Source organism: Grammomys surdaster, unplaced genomic scaffold (assembly GCF_004785775.1).
Source record: "Grammomys surdaster isolate TR1022 unplaced genomic scaffold, NIH_TR_1.0 217, whole genome shotgun sequence".
NCBI classification, from domain to species: Eukaryota; Metazoa; Chordata; class Mammalia; order Rodentia; family Muridae; genus Grammomys; species Grammomys surdaster.
The window spans coordinates 529,116-543,522 of NW_021604662.1; the positions used below are offsets into that span (position 1 = coordinate 529,116).

Here is a 14,407-nt window from a genome sequence, read left to right on the forward strand (position 1 = left end):
CTCTTCTCTGTGTGCTCTCTTTCTCTCTTTTCTCTGCCCCCTTTTCCCTATGGCAAGTCTCCTGGCCTCAATCCTTGGGGCCAGTGAACTCACTCAAGAGCAGCTTCCCAATAAACCTGCCTTTAATATAATCTAATCTGACTTGAATTGGTTCATTTCACCAGCTGTGAAGAAATAACCTATCACTTACCTGAACACGATTACTCAAAACATTTTAAAATAGCTCCCATGCTCAGAGTAGAATATTTACCATAGTAACTGTCTTATTAGGTATCATGATTTCTGATTTTGGAAATTAATTTTTCCTGTACTGGGGCTCTAGCATGCCAGACAAGCATTTTACCACTGAGTTAACATCCATCCTCTGACTTTGGAAACCTTAATAAAATACCTTCATTGAGTTATATGGCAAATAACACAAGCACAAAAATCAAATAATACCAATTTGGCTCAAATATAAAGGATGAATATGAATTAATAAAACTGATTTCATAGAATGATGCAAACTAGAAAGTGTTAGCTTACAGGTAATTCCACTATGCTCCTCCCAGGGACCTAGCAATGGCTTATGTCATCACCTGCTACCACTACCTGCCACCACCAGGTGCAGGTGGCATATAAAGAGATTGCTCTGCTTGCCACCCCAGCTCTCTCTCTGTTCCCAAGTGTCGTCCCCCTTTCTGCTTTTCTCTGTGTCCATCCTCTTTTCTGCCCTTATGGCTCTGCCCCTGTCTGGTCTATCTATCTGTCTGGTTGTCTGCCTCCACCCCTTTCCCCCTTTCTCCAGATCCTCATGCCCCTACCTTTTTCTAAATAAACTCCCTTATACCAGATCTGCTGCATGGAGTAATTTCTCAGGGGGATATCTTGGCAGGGGCCCACCAGGTACTCCCTTGCCCCATTATATTTCATAACAGAAAGGCATTTTTAAAGGAAATTTCAAACTTGCTTTAAGCAGTGGCAACAACATTAAGATAAATATTCTTTGGAATGTTACCACTCTGAAAAGCACATGCTTTGGGATATACAGCTCTAATACATCAGCTGTTTTTCTTTCTTTTTTTCCATTTGGTAACCAACGGGAGGAGTTGGTACATGTGGTAGATGGCCATACATCAACTTTTCATAAACAATCACATTAATTTACAATATTTTATACATATATAAGAAAAATGTAACTACTTAGGCATATTAACATGTTGAGGGTAGAAATTTGGATGTTTCCCATTTGATATCATTAATGATTTTATCATTATCTTATCTCAAACACAAAGATAAAGATGTGGTTTCAACCATCCCAATGCCTTCACGGAGCATTTTGTAGCAGAAATGAAGGATGGGCCTGCACCTTAACTGTTCTACACATACAATGATTTCCTCATGTGTTCTCTAGTTCAAGAAGAGGTACTGAGCAAACAAGACACTGGTGTCAGTCACTATTACCTGTTCCAGCTCATAGGCCTTGGCTTTATCCTCATCACGGTCAGCATTCTTGCGGTAGGCCATGCCCAGGCCCCAAACAGCCAATATGCTATAGATGTTGTCCCGTACCCAAGCATCTTTCTGGTCATGGCTGGCTGATAACAGGCCAGTGACTGGGTTCTATTAGAAAAAAAAACAACAAAAATGCTTAGCATCATCCTTCATAAAGCTTTCACCTTCAGACCAGACCACACTGTTATAATGGATAAAAGAGAAAAAACACCAAACAAAAAAAGGTCTACTAGGCTTTACTGGTCTGTGTCGTACAAGCTTCAGGTCTGTTTGGTCTTCATGTTGGTAAAGCACTGAACATGGGAGTAAGACAGCTAGATTCAGGGCCCTGATCCACCTCCTAACTCTATATGTGCAGAAAAGCTACCAAGCCTGTCTGGACTTCAGCTACCATGTCTGCAATCCAGATACTTCACACATCTAAACAGAAGATGCTACACAGAAGGGTGTATGGGAACCTTCATTAGCTATGATACCACTGATCTGTTCTACAAAGGCAGTAGAATCAACAAAATGTTTGGACCTTCCCATGAAAAGTTATACACAAATGTTTGTAGCAGCATTATTCATAAATGAGAAAAAGTAGAAACAAGTATCTATCAACTAATGAATGAATAAAACATTTCCCTTTCTTTTTTAAAAATTATTTTATTTTATGTATATGAATATTTCACCTGCATATATGCATATACATGTGTGTATGTATATGCCTAGTACCCACAGAGGTCAGAAGAGAATGCTAAATTCCCTAGAACTGGAGTTTCATGTGGTTTTAAATAATATGGGTGCTAGGAACAGAACCTGGGTCCTCTACAACAACAAGGGCTCTTAACCACTAAGACATCTCTCCAGCCTGGTTTTTTCTTTTCTTTATAAAAAAGAAAGAGATTAAAGTTAATTGTGGCAAAAGATGTACAAACTCATGATTACACAAAAAAACTAATTGTATAGTAACTAAATTATATGTCAATGAAGCTGTTTATATTTGGGGGTACTAGGGATTCAACCCAGAGCATCATACATATTAGGCAAACATTCTATCACTGAGCTATACGCCCAGCCCAATTATTGTATTATTATTCTTTAATATTTTTTTATACTACAGTCGTTATCCCCCTCCTGGCTCACCCTCTGACAGTTCCTCATTCCATTCCTTCTCTGCTGTCTCCAAGAGGATGTCCCCCCCAAAACACACTCCCACTGGACCTCACCACTCCCTGGGGCCTCAAGTCTCTCGAGGGTTAGGTGCTTCTCTCACTGGACCAGACCAGACAGTCCTCCCAGTCCAGTATTTTTAAAGCCAACCCTAACAAAAAAAAATACTCTGAGCCCACAAATAAAGTGGTTAAGAAATGAGTCACATGAAGTCAGCTGACTTCTGAAAATATACAAAGAAATATGTATGTAATAAAATAAACTTTTACAATTAGAACCTTGCCATCTTAAAAAAACATGCCTTACTTATCAGTTTAATATATTACCTGTGCTCCTACCCACTGGTTTTTGTGAGCCACCCAAATGGATCTATGTCTTTAGAGGTCTGGGGTCTTCGCTTGATATTGGTATGTGTCTTAGAGTTTCTATTGTTTCAACAAAAATACCATGACAAGTTGGGAAAGGAAGGTTTATTCAAGTTACAGATCCAGATCATAGTCCATCAACAGAGGAAGTCAGGACAGGAACTCAAGCAGGGCTGGAACCTGGAGACAGGACCTGATGCAGAGGCAATGGAGCGGTGCTGCTTACTGGCTTGCTCAGCCTGCTTTCTTATAAAATCCAGGACCACCCACAATAGGCTGGGCCCTCCACCACTGGTCACTAATTGAGAAAATGCCTTACAGCATGGAGGCATTTCCTCAGCCGAGGCTGCTTACTCTGTGATGACTATAGCTTGTGTCAAGATGACACACAAAACCAGCCAGTACAGAAGAGCAAGTTAAACGAAATGGACAGCTCAGAAGTACACTGCCAGGCATGCACATGAGGCCTGTGGTTCAACTGAAGCATAAAACAAAACAACAATAACTATTATTCAGAGGATACTAGATCATTTATAGGAAGGTTCATGAAAAATTCTAATGGGTAATTCTGAAAGGATACTGCCTAAGTATTAGGTAAAAAAAAAAATATACACACACACACACACACACACACACACACACACACATATTAGCAGTGCTTCACAAGGTCCCACCCAAGAAATTAAATATTTGGCTTTCTCTTTTAACCAATTTATACCTTATATGAAAATATCTAAAACTTGACAGATATTACCTGCAAGAGCAACAACATTCAATGCACTAAAATAGTTCTCCAGCTGACAACTCTAATGGCTTTAAAGCCAATGATAGCAAAAGTCTTCAAGGGCTGAAAGTGCAAGTATTATTTCAATAGTGGATTGCTGATTCTAAAAGAAACACTATGTTTTAGAATCACCAACATTATATGCAGAGCATATGCAGTTTTATCTGTTCTGAGGCCTGTTGGGTTAGCTTGTGACAGGAAGGCATCAGATCCTCTAAGTAAGAAATGAACCTCTTCCTGACATGCCCACTAACCTTGAGTCTAAGGAGTGACAGGTTACACAGTGCCAAGTGTGGTTTAGATTATAAAATGTCACTGTCCTGTTGACTGAATGTCATGTCTTTTATTCTGCTTCGTTAATCCCCACCTTAGTTCATCTTCATCTAAGGCTAGATTGTCTGTGCCACTCGTTCAAATACAGAGAAACAGGCTGGATGTTTTAGGAGATCCTCACAGTCAAAACTAGACATAGAATCCATGGAAAATTGGAGTATTACTGCACTCAACAAAAATAATACTTTCTGATTTGCTCACTGCTTTAAATCTATAAAACATGATGCATTATGCAATGACATTTGGGAATTTCCATTCAGTGTGTCTCATAAAAACCTGAGATGTTCATAGACTTGCAGATACTCTGTTGTATCAGGTTCTGTTGTCCTTTCTAATAAAGATGTTCTAGAAGTTTTGTCTTTACATTCTTTCCCTACTTGGGGATGGTCTGTCCCATATCATCTGCATTTCCACCATTGAGTCCTGTGAGCAACCCAAAATGGGTCCATTTCTTTAGAGGTATGGGCTCTCTGTATGACACTGGTTTGAAATGTGGGGGTATTTGACATCAATCTGCCAGACACAGACAAATACATATTACAAGGAGACGGGGGATAGATTTGTCTAGGTCAGGCTTATGTTTGTGATATGATCATTTTAACTATATACTGCCTTTCTGTTAAATTTGGGTGTTGGGGAGGTGGGGAGGACCTGGGAGGAGTTGGGGGAGAGGAAAGAAAAATCAGAATATATTGTATGAAAAATCTAATGTCAAATAAAAACTACTTTATTATAACTAAACCCTCATGTAACAACATAGAAATATGTAGCTAGATTCATATGGCTGTATTAGCTTTTCCCCTTCTCTTTTTGGTGTGCTGCTTACTGCTCACGTTACCAATTGGATAAACCTAGTCCAATCCTGTCAACCCCAGGTAACAACCCTGTATTATTTTTCCTTTTTTCTTTGTGCTATTAAACTGGCTATCATACATTAAGTACATATATAAAGTGATACATATACATATGCTTTGGTATAAATTCTTGCTCACACAGAGACTTTTTTGAGGGTGTCAGTTTTTAATGACAGGAATCATAGGATCACTACTCACCCGGCATTGCTCATTCAACAGAACCTGATGAGATTCCCCTGTGATCATCTGAAATAACTCAAACTTAACAGCTTGGAGCTGCAAACTATTTTATGGTAGATACACTCAATAATGCATCCAGGGATCTACCCTTATGATATCCATTTACAGTTCAGGGATTTTATTACCACTACAAAAGTACAGCAGTAAAGTCCTTATAGCAAATGTTTTCAACAGTGGGTTTTTTGTCTTTTAAACAGTAATGAATTCTATTCAAATGGGCTTCATCATCACAATTTGATGACATCCTAGAGGTCTCCACCCCAGTTCCCTTTCAATGGGGATAATGGTTTCAGCATATACACAAAACAACAATAAAAGTGAAGGGACTTGAAGGAGAAGCCCTCAATAATCTAAAGACAGCCACACAACAGTGCTTCCTAAAGATTTCATGCATGAATTTGCAGGTTACTTTCCAGATCAAATCTATAATCAGGATCCACTGTTGTGGCATAATTTACCTTGAATCAGAATCACCTTAGTAAAGACTCTACCTACTGATGTACATAGATACTTTGGGGTTAAGCCTTCATTTAACATTTAGAGAGTAAAAAGCACAAATCTTATAATATTGGCTTTTGCTTGATGTTCAGAATGATTGTTGTTTCAACATCAATTTAATTCACAGCTAGCATGCTAACATCTTAAAAACAACCGATTTCAGCTCTGTATCTCAACATTCAGTATAATACTTGCAAGTAACTCTAAAAAGAATAATGGCTATCGACAGGTTCTATGTATACGTATTTTTAAAATAAATAATCCTCCTGTAAATAACTTTTTAACATTTTCAACTTCATGTCAGTTTAGTGGGTGTAAAGTGGTACTGCATTGCCACTCTTAGGTTTATTTTACTTCTCTGTCTTTTGGGAGGAGCAACGGATTTGCTCTTCCATTAGCTAACTTCCCATTACTTTTCAATGAGGCATTATTAACTTTCCATGTATCAAGTTAAGAGCACAGGATCTAGACAGTCTGTTCAAAAACTCTACCACAAAATAGATGTGACCTTGAATAAATGAGTTCAGTATCTCTCTGTAAACTGGGGAATATACCAACACCTCTACCTCATGAGGCTTTGTGTGAGGATTAAATAAATTAATATGTATTAAGCACTTTGGAATAGTTCTGGTATATGTGAAAAATAACTGTTTAATGTTAATGAAAGAAACAGCATTTATTCATATTACTTCTTTTTTATGTATAATTTGAGGTAATAGATAAAGATACATTGCCAGGAGAAGAATTCACAGTGAGTACCATGTAACCACTATTGTAATTTATAAAGAAAGTCTGGGGGTACTCCCTTTTATCATTACTGACAATACTACTAACTTTAAAAAAATGAGCCAGAGTCTCACTTTGTAGCTGGAGATGGTCTAGAGCTCAGCATAGTCTTGCCTCAGCCACAGCCCCCAAGCTTTGTGTTCACAGGCAGTTATGCTCACTCATAGAAATCTTTCTCTGCTTTACTACATCAAACTCTGTGTACCTTGCATAAAGAATGCCCAGCCTTGCACCAAGTCATTTATGTGCCTCGTTTACATTTTCCATTTCTTTTGAAATGAAGTTTGAGAAAAAAGAACAAAGCTCAAAGGTTTAGACTGCATTAACCCCAGGGCTTGACCCCCTATGCTCTGGTAATAAACAGTACCAAAATTTCACTGGCTTCTAAATGCCAAATATTTCTTTCTCATAGATGTTTTGTGTCTACCCTTAGTCAAATGTGATTTCACTATTTTCTTCTAGGAACCCAGGATACTAAGCAGCTTGTATCTAAAATATTGTCCAGTCTCATGGCAGTGGGGCAGACAGACAACTACCCACAACAGTCAATTCTCCATAAAGGTGTAACAATCACCTAAATATGTGTGAATCTAACAAAAGGTAGAGGAACAGATAAATGGATGGAACAGATTAGACTTCAGAAAAAAAAGACCATGGGGAATATAGCAAACTGAGTCTTGACAAAGATCTAAAAATAGTCCATAGGAGAAGGGAAAGCTCTTTTAAACAACAATGGACAAAACAACAGGCAAAAATGGACTGCAATTGAAATCTCATACTGGCAGACCAGTTTGACTTCTCAACTATATTGAATATTCTGACCATGCACACTGGTTAGCTTTCTGATGCAATCTTATACTTCAATCATGTACTATAGGCATCCTAAAGATAAAGTTTACTGCTCTAGTGAAACCCTGACCTATTTAGATAGGTGCTGAATGAATGTGCTGGCTTTACTGACTTATAGAATGAAATATTTTCCAAAGGTACTTAAAGTACATATACTATTTCTACAAATACCTATAATATGCCCAGCTAATATTAGATGCTTACCATTGATTAGAGATTGTTTCATTAGCATGCATGCTCTTCTGTTGAGTTTCTAGGACCCTGAAGAAGCCAGTCAGACATGCGTAGTATGAACTATGGGAATGATTCAACTGGGAACATTAGGTTTGGCTTTAGAAGTAGAACTATAAGAAAGCAGGGAGCTGCTTCGAATGTAAGATACAGCTTATTGCTCAACTCAGATTTGAGACAGGTAAACTAGTACCTTTGCAGGTCAGAAGCTGAGGTTGAAGAGGCAGGAAATTTAACTGGGGGGTCAGGGTACAATGCTGGAGAGTGACCAAAGAAGCCAGGGTACATGACTACCTAGATTGGTATATGTACTCTTAAAACATATTCAACACTATGTTTTTGTTCTGGTAAAAGACAGGATAAAGTCTTCACCCAAGTTAAGAAACAATGTTTACACAGTCTTCTTGGGTACTGGCAATCTCGCAATGATTCTCAAAAGGCAAGGTTGGAATAGAGTTTAACAACATAAAAGAACAGAGATGCTGAAACAGTGACATACTCTGTTCCTCAGAGGCTATGTGAGTGAAGGGAGGGGCAGGAAAGGTCTGTAATATGGATGCTGAGCTAACACTAGAACTGCAGAACACTTATGAACTTGGACAAAAGACTAAACAAAACTAGATGGAATTCAACAAGGATTTATTTATTGGGCTCCTGTGTTTAATAAAGCTTGCTGAACTAATTTTATTACCCATCACTCCCACATTTGAAATGACTCAGCTCCCTTTACACATATACTCCCACCCTCAGGATCCCCACAAATCTTTACACAGAGCCTCCCTTCTCTTCCAAATTGCTCCCTATTCCAGCAGCTACCCTGTGACCCAGAGACATAGTCTGCTCTCATAATTATGTATAAGAAAACGTCACTGTAAAACAGTTAGCTTTTAACAGCAACCAACTAATTGTGGGAGTGCCAATACCACAAAGCACTAACATTGTCTTAAAAGAAGAAGGGCAGGGTGTGGCAGAGTAGTAGAACACCTCCTTAGCATACATACAGCCCTGGGTTAGATTCCCTACAACTCCCATTCCCTTCCTCATACATAGTAGCTTCCAGAATTAGGAGGCCCATACTGACAAACTCAGTTCCAAATTGTGATGGTTATCCTTGTAAAGTTACCACAATCTAGAATTAGCAGGGAAGAAAATCTTAGTGAGAGACTGTCTACACTGGGTTAGTCTGTAGATACATCCTTCCCTAGGCAGGGGCTCATGAGCTGTTTTCTCTGTTCTTTACCATGGATGTGATGTGACTAAGAATTCCAAGATCTTGCTACTTTGACTTACCTCCATATTATCATAGACTGTAACCTGGCTTTGTGACCTAAAATAAAATGGTTTCTCCCTTAGTTGCTTTTAGCCAGTTTTTTTTTAAATCACAGAAACAAAATCATCATCTGTGGCATTACTGTGAGAAGGTAGAACCTTTAGAAGGTGGCGTTTAGTGAACGGAAGTTAGGTCCTTGAGGTTAGGATCTTAGGAGATATTAGGATATGAGCACCTCTCCCCTTTTTTCTTGATTCTTAGCCATGAGGTGAACAGCTCCACTACTATTTGTTCCTCCCATGATGCACTATGCTGTTATAGGCCGACAGCAATGGGGCTATGACTACAGGGTTGAAATTTCTGAAACTAGGGTCAAAATAATCCTTTTATAACGTTTAAGTTTCCCAATATGTCCTAGTGACAGAGATAGCTAATCTAAGACTGATAAGAGAAAGAAAGCCATGCAATGTAAAATTTTATCCCTTGAGCTCCTGAAGCCAGCCATACCTGAATCCAGAACAACTTCCTGCAATTTTTAAGTATTTGAGCAATATACTCTCATTTGTGTTATAAGGCTATTTGAGGTGAGTTTTTGTCATCTGCAACAGAAAAAAATCTTGACAAATACAACAATAAATGTCTACATACTGAACTAGATACTGTAAAAACTTTATTTGATGATATGTTGAAGCAAGGTGAGATCAGTAAGAGGGCCTCAATAAAATGCAGCACAATTTCCTCAATGTTAATGCAAGACTGAGCCAACAGCAAGGCAGAGAGTAACATCAACAAACTAACCTATAATAGTCTGAATTCCACTGAGTGAGGTCACATAGATGAATGTCAACATATGGCATGGAGAATACACATTCTTTTTCTTCTACCTATTCAGGTGTTGTCCCTGCTTATACTACTAGTTCCTTATGATCCAACCTCCATAAAGGGTAGTCACAGAAAGATCTAAAAATATTGATTTTGTTACCCTACTCAAAATTCTCCAGTGTCTACAGACAGAGTTGAAATCACTTATATTGCTACTCCAAACTCGTGTTATTGGAGTCCCAACAGCAACTTCCAGAACATGCAGAGTTTGTATCTCCTCAAAAGGATAGTAGTACTTTTGCCTGACCACTCCCTACTTGAGGACTGGTTGCCTCCTTTTCCTTCCTTTGCTTGCTTTTCTTTCTGACAATCTAAGCCATCATATTTTAAGGATGTTAATACCTATGGAAGTTGCCCCTATTGGTCCTGTAAGTTAGAAATAGGGAAGCATGGAAGATCCCATCCTACAGATATATCCCACTCTAAAGATCTTAATGTTAACCACATTTGGATAAACATTGGGGAACCTTGGAATGAATGGTGAAAAACGGGGTGATACATAAACTTTATGCTCCCTTTGATTCCAACCCTTCTGCTGACCTTCATATCTATTGACTACTTGAACTCACAGCTAAGCCCATATAAATTCATCATAACATTGTATTACAGGAAACAAAAGGGAAGGAACAAATAAAATCAATAGCATGCTGGAGTCAATACATTCAATGTTGCTGACTTATTCCCATTCACCACACACCCAAATGCCTTTGTAACTTTTGTGTCTCTAGCACCCACCCACTGCTTGCTTCAGTGCCCACAAATACTTCCGTGAAAATGCCAACCAAAGACATGATGCTTGTCCGGACCTTCATGACTTTTCCCTTTTGATCAAATATCTACTCTATCCCTCTATCTTCTAGGCCTACACCCACAGACCATCAAAGTGCTCCCAATGAGACTGTCACCAGCTTGACTTGTCTATCACCCCCTTTCTTTCTTTCTGTGGTGTAAAGGAAAGATAATCCCCTGAATAAACATCCCCCTGTCAGGATTTTGCACCGTTGTGATTATTCCACAGGTTTATCTCTTTGAGGAAGAGGAGGAACACTACTGCTAAAAATCAGACAGACATTCATCCCCTTGCTAGCAGGAATAGGGACTTGCCATCTCCCTTGGATCGTCCAGACACATCACCTGGCTGGAGACTTTTGAGACAATCTTGATCATGTGATAGCATCTACAACTGATAGCCTTGAATCCCTCCAGCAACAGATGAACTCTCTCCTGGGGTTATGCTTGAACACAGGGGAGCACTAGATCTAATAACTGCTGAACATGGGGGAACTTGCTTGATATTGAGGGAAGAATGTTGCTTTTATGTGAATGAATCAAATGTTGTTGAGACCAATGTTAAAACCCTCAAAAACTCGGTAAAGACCTGCTCTCAAAGTTTTAACCCCACTGAACAATTAAGTTCCTTTAATAACCCCTTGTTTTCTTGGCAGTTATCCCTCATTAGCCCTTGTGCTATGTTTTATTCTGATGCTTGCTCCTCCCTACCTTATACAATTTCTCTGACAACAGATTACCACCATTTCTAGAATTACCACCAACCAAGTTACAGTCCACTATAAGGCCCTGGATCCTCTGATACAGATTATAAGGCATTTGAAGTCCATGATGACACCTCTCCATTATAAAATAAAACAGAGGGAGATGTTAGGGAACCACATTATTAAGGTAGCAGTCCCCCATGACCAGATGGCTTTCTGAGCTTGGCACAAAATGGGGACTCTCTTTGTTAGTGGGGCTTCCCTGTCACTGCCTGTCTTTGTCTGGAGAGTGTTCCTGAACATAGCTAGCTGGCCTTGTCTGAAAAATGACCTTTACAGAGCTCTCTGCAAGGCTACATAACTCAGCATACACATACTCCTCTGGCTCCCTACCTGCATCATAATTAGGTACTATATTATAGCCAGTCAGCCCTTCCCACTTGCTTGATATTATGGCCAATTAGTCCTTTCCACCTGTATCCCCCAAAGCCCTTATATATCCTATCCCTGAAACAAAGTAGCCTCATCTCCCTGCAGCAGTCTCTGTAGGTCATTCCATCCTACTCACTGATATCCAAATGTTACCTTCCACCTCTGCCCCCTTTGTCACCTCAGGCTGGTGGCCAACAGCCTCCAGAGAGAAAGAGGAGGCCACATGTTAGCTCTTTCAATCACCTGACATTTACTCTTTAGCTCCCCTCAAATCCACTGGGTAATCCTGGAACTTTTGGGCCTATACACATTCTCATGCTCTCTTCTCTGTGGAGACTTTCTTGACTGCAAAATTATCAATTCCCTTTCCCAGAGGATGTTGGAGCCTTCACGACAATCGATCTTTGGCATTTTTCCCTTTGGCTTAGGACACTCTGTGTGCATGTGCATGGATGTCTGTCTTGCTCAGTTCTGAGGGAGGAAAGTATAGTTCAAATACTAAGAAGGGACTAGAAAAAATGCTGAAAATACACGACTTATTATACATGCTGGTAAAGAAAACAAGGAAAAGTGGAAAACCCCTATCACAAAATTCTCAAAACTCATTAAATTCATTCATTGTGCTAGAGGGAGAAGGAGCAAGAGACAAACAGACAGACAGACACAGAGTTGTTGCATATAGCTGCCTCTTACTTTACCTAACAGACCAGAGGTATGCAATCTTCACTTTTTTGTGTGCTTATTTACTTCCTCCCCCTATAGTTTTACAAACATTGAGTCAGGAACCACATACTTCAGGCAGCTGCTTCATTCCAAATCCCATTACTCATCTTAGATGCCTCCAAATGTACAGGAACTGTGCCAGGTCACTTAACTTCTATCAAGTGACTAATCACTCTCTTAGGAGATTTTAATTTTTTTTTTTTTTTGCTACTCTCTCATCAGTCACTGTAGTAAGAAAGGGGGGTTACTGAGATGTCAATATTCTGTTTGGTGTTGTGTTAACTTATGTAACACATTCACACTCAAGGGAGATATTGGCTGCCCTGTGGCTGATACATGAAGTCTCAGGTATCCATGGATTACCGGATACAGAGCCAGCAAAGTTCTACCAGAATAGGAACAATGTAGATATCATTCATTGTTTGATCCTTGCATTTGCAATGCCAACTTTTATGTCTTAAATTTCAGTTTTGTATTCAACGGACACTGTATACCACTCTATGTTTTTTATTTATTTTTCCCAGCTAGGGTGTTGGTAAGTAGTCTTGGCTGGACTAGAACTCATGATCCTCCTCCTCTACCTCCATAACATCTTTTGGGGTCTTGATTTGAGGTCTCCAAAGGATCTTCCAGGAGTCCACAATGGACTTTGTTGAGGAAGACAGAAACAAAAAGGATCATGAGACTCCTGAAACTTTTTTTGTGTGAGTTTTTCTCAAGAGAAGAAAGGATATTTTTCCTTCACAAAATATTCAAATGGGTTTTTGTCCACTTTTTTACATGCCTTTTATGAACATTAATGGTAATCTCTTTATGTCATATTACTATTAATAGTCACATTTAAACATAAGTAACAAGCTAGGCATAGTGGTGTGTACTTACACAACTCTAGCTAATAGAGAGGTTAAGGCAGGAGAACACTTGAGCTTAGGAGTTTCAGACCAGCCTAGGCAACATAGTGATACTAGGAGTCTTACAATTCCTTAAATTATTTAAAATATAAGCACAAATAACAAGGGCAACATGGCAGAACTAAACTTGGTGAAATATTTAAAGAAACAGATAATTCAAGTTTCGTATTTTAACACACACAGGAAACAGTTTCCCCTTGTTATTTACAGCAATCTGATGTACTTAAACTATTCATCTGCACACCCCTAGCTTGGTCCTGACAAACTTGATCCAGAGTATTTATGATGGCTCTTAGCTCACAAAAAAGATGATGCTGATCTTGTCAGCTGTGGTTCTTTCACTGTTAGATGAAAGATATGACTCGATGCTATTTTGGATCCTTATGAGGCCATGAAATGCTTAGACCCAGTCAAGGTGGTACAAACCTTTAATCTTAGGAGACAGGGGCAAGCAGATCTCTGAGTTTAAGGCCAGCCTGGAACAGAGCAAGTTCCAAGTAAAGAGGAGCTTAGGTCCAGGTGTGGTGGTACACACCTTTAATCTGGGCCATATCTTCTGCTGGAGGCCTATATAAGGACAATGGAAGGAGGAAGGCTTTCTTTTTGCCTGCTTGCACTTACTTGCCAGCACATCTGTTGGAACCTAATTCAGGAGTCCAGCTCACTCAGAAGACCAGCTGAAATACCTAGCCTTGTGGGACTGAGCAACTACTAGATTCTTGGACTTCCCATTCACAGCTGCCCATTGTTGCATTAGTCGGACTGCAGACACTTAAAGTCATTTTAACAATTTCTCTTAATATATAGCACATTTTGTAAGTTTTGTGACTTTAGAACCCTGACTAATACAGGATCCCAACTCCATCTTTTGAACATGAGAATTACAAACAGGCTAGGCAGTGGTGGCAAACACCTTTAATCCCAGCACTTGGGAGGCAGAAGCAGGCATATCTGAGTTCCAGGACAGCCAGGAGCACACAGAGAAACCCTGCCTGAGAAACAAAACAAAACAAAACAAAAGAATTGTGAAGAGGTTACTATACTCAAATGTGCTCTGGGGATTCAAAGTCTTGTTCTCACAGTTGTGCATCAAGTACTTTCACCATT

The 14,407-nt window shown here is 39.4% G+C and overlaps 1 protein-coding gene across 1 annotated transcript in view; it reads right to left on the reverse strand.

The window, feature by feature from the left end:
- The window catches only part of Phka2 (phosphorylase kinase regulatory subunit alpha 2), a 78,857-nt gene that overhangs the window by 57,451 nt on the left and 6,999 nt on the right, over window positions 1–14,407 (reverse strand). The window contains exon 3 of the mRNA XM_028772683.1: window positions 1,444–1,602. Within this exon, the coding sequence (XP_028628516.1) occupies window positions 1,444–1,602 (159 nt within the window). The remainder of the gene's footprint in view (window positions 1–1,443; window positions 1,603–14,407) is intronic.